The 7,100-nt window shown below is 39.8% G+C and overlaps 1 protein-coding gene across 1 annotated transcript in view; it reads left to right on the top strand.

The window, feature by feature from the left end:
- The window catches only part of FAM98B (family with sequence similarity 98 member B), a 40,770-nt gene that overhangs the window by 3,668 nt on the left and 30,002 nt on the right, over positions 1-7,100 (top strand). The window contains exon 2 of the mRNA XM_042780902.1: positions 6,720-6,865. Within this exon, the coding sequence (XP_042636836.1) occupies positions 6,720-6,865 (146 nt within the window). The remainder of the gene's footprint in view (positions 1-6,719; positions 6,866-7,100) is intronic.

Below are 7,100 nucleotides of genomic sequence, written 5' to 3'. Positions count from 1 at the left end.
CTACAGAAGTAGATTGCCCCATCTTCCTTCTGAGGAGTGGCTGGTGGGTTTGAACCGCCAGCCTTCTGGTTAGCAGTCAAGTGCTTTAGGCACTATATAGTATAAATACTATAGTATAGGATAGGAATAACCTCAGTTTTCCTATCTGTGAAATGTGCAAGCCATAGCAGATGATTTCAGAAATCTTTCTCAATTCTGACATCTCACGATCTCAACTTTGGTTGTACATCAGAATCAGATGTAGAGCTTATGAGAAGTGTTGGAGTCTGGGATATATATCAGACTGACTGAATCGTAGTATCTGTGAGTGGAGTATAAACAGACAGTTTTAAAAGACTTCACAACTTAAGCTGAGAACCACTGTTATGAAAAGAAGTTTATTCCAAATATTTATTGAGCACAAGTATATATATAGCACTAGTAGCCCTGTTGGTACAGTGTTTAAGCAGTTGGCTGCTAACCAAAGGGTTGGCAGTTGGAACCCACCAGCCATTCTGTGGGAGAAAGATGTAATAACCTGGTTCTATAAAGATTACAAGCTTGGGACCCTTTGGGGCAGTTCTACTCTGTCCTGCAGTGTCACTATAAGCCAGAATTGACTTGACAGTGACTGGGATCTATTGGACATTGTTTTGAAGAGCCAGCTAGTGGTGAGCCAAATAAATTTGGCCCCTGCCCCCATGGAGCTACAATCTAATGGAGAAACAAGATCACACAAATATTTATAATATATATGTGTTCCAAAGGACAAGAATAGGGTGAAATAACAACACAACATGACTTATGTTATCTTAGGGATTATTGATAGATTCTTGAGGAAGTGACATTGGAGTTGAAATAAGGATGAATAGAATTAATTAGGTAAGGTTGTATGGGAAGGGAGGACAAAATGCCCTTACAGTGAGAACAAAATATGCAAAGACTGTGAAGTTGGAAGGAGCATTCTGTATTAAAAGACCCAACCAAACCAAACTCACTGCCATGGAGTTGATTTCGACTCATAGTGACCCTTTCTTGGGTGTCTGAGGCAGTATCACTATGGAAGTAGATTGCTCAGCCTTTCTTCTGAGCAGTGGCTGGTGGGTTTGAACCACCAGCCTTCTGGTTAGCAGTCAAATGCCTAGGCATTACACTAGTAAAAGACCTGAAGGAAGCTAATATGATGGAGGACAGAGAGCAAGGGGCAGAGTGGTAGGAGATTGGATTGGAGAGTTAGGTAAGGACTGGGACATGTAGCACCTTTTAGGCTATAGATTTTCTTAATAGCAGTGGAAGATTACTGAAGGATTTTTTTAAAAAAGGGGAGTGATTAAATGTCTGTTTCAAAAAGATTACCTCTGTAAGATAGAGAATGGATTGGAGAAATTAGTTAGTGGTCTAGGAAAGAAATGATGGTTGCTTAATGGCAATTTGGAAAACAGTACATTACAGGACTTAGTGACTCATTAGATATTAGGGCTGAAGAAGATGAACGTATCAAGGATTAAGTTTTTTTAAATAGCTTTTTATTGAGCACCGAAATGAAATGATACATCTAGGTAACTAAATTGGATCAGTATAGCAGGGAGCTAATAAATATGGAGAACGCAGAGGAACCAATGGAAAATAAGAAGTGATGGAATTGAGGAAAGCTGTAGGTGAGTGGTCAAAAAGCAAGGTGGAAAGATAAGAGGCATGTGGTCGAGAGTGACATATTTGAATTAGTGATTTTGGAGATAGAGTAGTTCCAAGTCCAAGGGATGGCTGACTAAGGTGTAGTGAGGAAAGTTGGAAAGCAAGAAGTTAGGGAAATGAGAACTTGGAGTATTAGGTAAGGTGTATGTGTGTACAAGGAGCCCTGGTGTGGTAGCAATTAAGAGCTCAGCTGCTAACTGAAAGGTTGGGAGTTCAAACGCACCAAGTGGTTCTGCAAGAAAAAAACCTTGATATCCACCAAGCAGTGGGTCCATTGCCCAGAGTGACTTAAGCTAGTAAGGACATACCAAGTTGGAGAACAAAGGACACGACCTTTATTAAGTTTTTCCCTAAGATTCTGTCTGCCTCTAGGCGCTTTCCAAGTTTCTTTTATAGGGTAAGGATTATATCAGAATCATGTTATACATACAATTTCATATAATTACAAGTTAAGCAGTATGGGATACAGCAATGGTGGCTCTTAGCATGTCTCATTTTAATGTTAAATCTCTGCCCAGGAATATGATTGTTAGTACGCTAATGTTGCCTTCTACCTAGATTCAAGCTGCCCTTGAACTTTTATGGATCGGTAAACCTCCTGACTATTTGTTATTTCTCAAAAGCTACATTTCACTTCTCTTATCTCCTTGAGAGGAACGTGGTAGAACTCCTTTAAAGAATACTGTGCATTCTTTCAAGGAAACTCTGTGCATCAGCCTGGCAATCTACTTCCAATCAGGACAGCCAAGAAAACCCTATGGGGCAGTTTCATTCTGTCATATGGGGTCTCTATGAGCCAGAGTCTCTGAGTAAGAATTGACTTACCGGCACCCAACAGAAACAACAGTCCAAATGGGGTTCGAAGAAACTTGGTATGATGGCAAAAATAGGAGTGGAGAGGAAAACTGAGCAAAGGAATATGAAGGAGTATCCAAGAGATTGACAGATAATAATCACAAGAGAAAGAGTGAGGCAAATCTGACTGGCCTGAGCCTCAAGAGAGCAGGAGATATTTATGGGATAATGAGGGAGCAAGGATAGGTATACTGTTTGGGGAAGAGAGGAGGCTAAAACTCTGCCATTTGACCCTCAGGAACTTGACAGAGTAAAACGAAGAAGGGGAAGACCCTCAACAGTGGCGACAGTGATGGGCTCAGGTATAACAAGGATTGTGGGGCAGGCACAGGACCAGGCATTGTTTCATTCTTCTGTGCATAGGGTCGCTATGAGTCAGAGACAACCTGATGGCACCTAACAACAACAACAATAACAATAAGCTGGAGGTGGCAGGAATAATCTCAGAAGAAATTGATAATAGAGGAGAGTTTTGTTTTGTTTTTAGTGTATGGAACATAGTGGAAAGAATATGGGAAATAGGGAAAAGTGAAGAACTGCATCAGGGAAAAGGCCAGTAGGGTGGGAAAATGATAGGGAGAAAGAAAGGATCTCATATTTGTTATGTTGGTTGATGAAAAAAGAAAGTATGTTAGTCCTGTCTGTCTCTTTGAAGAGGGCTGCTAGTGACTCTAATGGAGTGGAGATTTGCATCATCCAGGCTGAGCATCAGACCAGCCAGTAACTGTAGTGCATTGCTTCTGCAGTGGCTCTGTAGGTCTAGGCCTGCAAGTGGTATCTTCAGAGTTCAGAATAGCAGTAACATTTTCCTAAATAAATAAGGATAAATAGAACAAACTAAAAGCATGAACAGCAGAATTGCATTGGAAATGAAAGCAAGTATGTAATAAGCTAAATGTGACAGGCACAAAACAGTTGTTAACTATTGAAAAAAGGACATGGAGGCAGCATCTTCTGACCTCTAACTTCACAAGAGGAAGACAGTCTAAAGCTTATTGCTGTGAGGCCAGACATGCTACCACCCTCCGGCCTTTTACCAATTCTGACACCACCCGTGCCTCCCATGACACTCACTACTTCTCTGCTGAGTTTGATAATTCTCTGCAGCGGCCACACAGAACTCACAGACTATATTCACAATTATGGGATTTATTGGGGAAGTAACAGGCTACAGTTCAGGTTCAGGAATGTGCTCAGGATAGAGTTCAGGCACATGCTGCCAAGCTCTTTTAACTCTGCTGATAGGTACACCTATGTGCACCCCACTCTGCCAGCAAGCCTCCTACCAAGGGCACTCAGCTTTCTCACTCCATGGGCCAGGTAAGCCCACAGCCCTGTCTCATGCCTTTTGGTTCCACTGCTGCCATCTCTTTGCTGGGGCATCTCTCTGCTGGAGTGTCTTTTGCTAGGGCGTCTCTGCCAGGGAGGTCCAGCACAGGGATCTCGGGTCCAAGGAAGTGCTCTACTTCACCTCCAGCTCTTCTCTCCTGATGGCAGTAAGATCCTCTCTCTGTGTCTGGGAGGGCTCATTTTAGGCCTGGCAGAGTGACAAAACTAACTAATCCCAACATCAGAGTTCTGCACACCTTATTTGCATGGTTTTACTCAGTAATCTGGTGGGATTTACGAAGACTGTGGCTGGAAAAGCCATACCAAGTAATTCACTGCACTGCAACTATAGCATAAGTAGACTCTTAAATATCTTTTGTACTTTCTCCTATACCACAATCCTCAGGAAGAGAGTAATGAGGAGGAGTGATGATAAATAGTAAGAAATGTTTTGGTGAAAGTAAAAAAGTACTTGAATACTATGCTATTGAAAGTGAGGTCTGTGTACCAATAGCATTGACATCATCTGGGAGTGTTTTAGAAGTGCAGAATCCTAGAGCTCACTCCAGCCCACTGTATCAGAATTTTTATTTTAACAAGATCAGGAGATTGATATGTACATAAAAGTTTAAGAAGTGCTGCTTCATAGTCATTAAATTATCTATCTGAATGGTTTGAAGGCTTCTGTTGTGCAATACAATTAGAAAAGTAGGTTTTGGGATGGTGACAGTTCAGTAGGGGTTAAATAGGTTGCCATTGTTAAGATCCTGGTCTGTTATCTGGAGTTATGGCAATCCTAGGTAAGTTATTAATATCTCTGTTCCTGAGTTTCCTCGTCTGTAAAATGAGGGTAATAATAGAACCTATTTTATTGGGTTTATGGTCATTAAATGAGTTAATATATCTAAAGCACTTAACGCTAGCCTGGCATACAATGAGCAGTTTATATATGTTACCTGCTATTTTTAAAGGAGCGCTGGTGGTGTAATGGATAAGACATTTGGCTTCTAACAAGAAGGTTGGTGGTTCAAACCCACAAGCTGCTCCATGGGAGGGAGATGAGGCAATTTGCTTCTGTAGAGATTTACAGCCTTGGAAACCCAAAGGGGGTTGCTGTGACTCAGAATCAATTTGATGACAGTGGGGTTGGTTTTTATTTTTTTACCTGGTATTTGTGATTATGCTTTTCACTAGATGTTCAAGTTTGTTACATGCATTTATTTTTTTCCTATTTTTTACCTCATTTGATGAGTTTGAGGCATTAAGTATTGTGGTATTTTAAATTTTTTTTCCCCTAAATTCTGTGTTTTTAGTGATGTGATCAACTTTTGCTGAATTTCATAATTGGCATTTCATGAAAATAACTTATCACCACAAAGTATGCAATAGTTAAATTTATGAATATTGCTTTATTGAAGAAATGAAAGCCAGTAAAGGAAATAAAATGTCTATTATTACATTTCAATGGGAGACACTGTAAAACATGGAGAAAGGGTAATGCATAGAGGAAGCAGACATGGGCTGTAGGTGCAGAGCCTTTGATCACCTGGGCCAAGTTTAGACAGTTTTAAGAGTTCACATAGAACATTTGGAGTCAAATCTGGATTTGAATTCTGGTGCCATCTTTTAGAAGGAGCTCTGGTGGCGTAGTGGGTAAGGCTGCTATCCAGGTCAGTGGTTTAAACACACCAGCTGCTCAGTGGGAGGAAGATGGGACAATCTATTTCCATAAAGATTTACAGCGTTGGGAACCCTATAGGGGTCATTATGACCCAGAATCAGTGCAATAGCAATAGGTTTGATTTGGTTTGGCTGTCATTTAGTTACTTATCCTCAGCCTACAGTATTGGGATAATACTAACTTGAAAGGGTTCCTGTGAAGATTAATTGAATTATAAACATATATGTGCCTAGCTTTGTGCCTAGCCTGCTACTTAAGTTGGGTATCCTAACCTTTGTAAACCTTAATTTCTTTACCTGCAAAATGGAGATTTGGAAATACTCTCCCTTTAAGGGATATGAACAGAGAATTTAGAGGAAAAAGAAATGCAAATGACCTTTCAACATATAAAAAGATGTACAACTTTATTCATACCAAAACCAAACCCAAACCACTGCTGATGAGCAGATTCCGACTCATAGTGACCCCCATAGGGTTTCCAAGGCTGTAAATCGTTTGGAAGGAGCAGCTGGTAGGTTCGAACCACCACCCTTTTGGCTAGCAGTTCAATGCCTTAACCACAGTGCCACCAGAGCTCCTTGCTTTACTCATAAGAGAAGTATAAATTAAAACTATACTGAGATATCACATTGTCAAAAATCCGAAAGTTTGATGACTTTGGTGAGCTGTGAGGAAATGAATGTTCTCATGCCTTGATGGTATAACCCCCATAGGGGAAAATTTAACAGTATCTAGCAAAATTACACATCTGTTTACTCTTTGACCTAACAATCCCACTTCTCCTCGGAGTCTATCCACTAACATAAATTTGCAATACAATTTAGAATAGCAAAATACTATTGGAAACAACCCAAATATTTTTCCAAGCCAAACCAAACTCACTGCTGTTGAGTCCATTCTGACGCATAGCCACCCCTCCTTGGGTTTCCGAGGTGGTATCTCTTTGGAAATAGATTGCCCAGTCTTCCTTCTTAGGAGTGGCTGGTGGTGGTTCAAACCCACCAGGCTTTAGCTCCTAAATATTTTTCATTAGGCACTCATTTAGTGAAATGTGGTGTATCCAGACAGTGGGGTACTATACAACTATTAAAAATTAAGTAAGTAGTCAACTATAAAACTACAAAAAGTGGTTGAGTAAATACTGATTTCTAAGGTGTGTTTTAATTTTTTTCTGTTACAGGTATAAGGGACCACTGTTAGAAGAGCAAGCCCTTATCAAGGCAGCAGAGGGTGGACTGTCTTCACCTGAATTTTCAGAGCTCTGCATTTGGTTAGGATCTCAGATAAAATCATTGTGCAACTTGGAAGAAAGTATCAGTTCAGCTGGTATTGCCATTGATTTTATTTACTTTTTTGTTTAATAGTAAAATAAAACAATAGCCTATGATTTATAGCTTTATCAACAATGTTCCTACCGTACAAAGAAAAATCATTCCTATTATGAAGAACTTCAGTATGTGATATTAAAAACATTTGAATTAAATTTTATATTAATCCAAAATTGGTTCATAAATTTGTTATACAGTAAGTTATTACTATTTATCAGTGTTTAATTTTTTTT

The sequence above is a fragment of the Orycteropus afer genome, unplaced genomic scaffold (assembly GCF_000298275.1).
Source record: "Orycteropus afer afer isolate SDZICR_OR568_19922 unplaced genomic scaffold, OryAfe1.0 scaffold00068, whole genome shotgun sequence".
Classification (NCBI taxonomy): domain Eukaryota; kingdom Metazoa; phylum Chordata; class Mammalia; order Tubulidentata; family Orycteropodidae; genus Orycteropus; species Orycteropus afer.
Note: the sequence above shows the minus strand (reverse complement) of the source record. Positions and strands in the feature narration are given on the sequence as shown.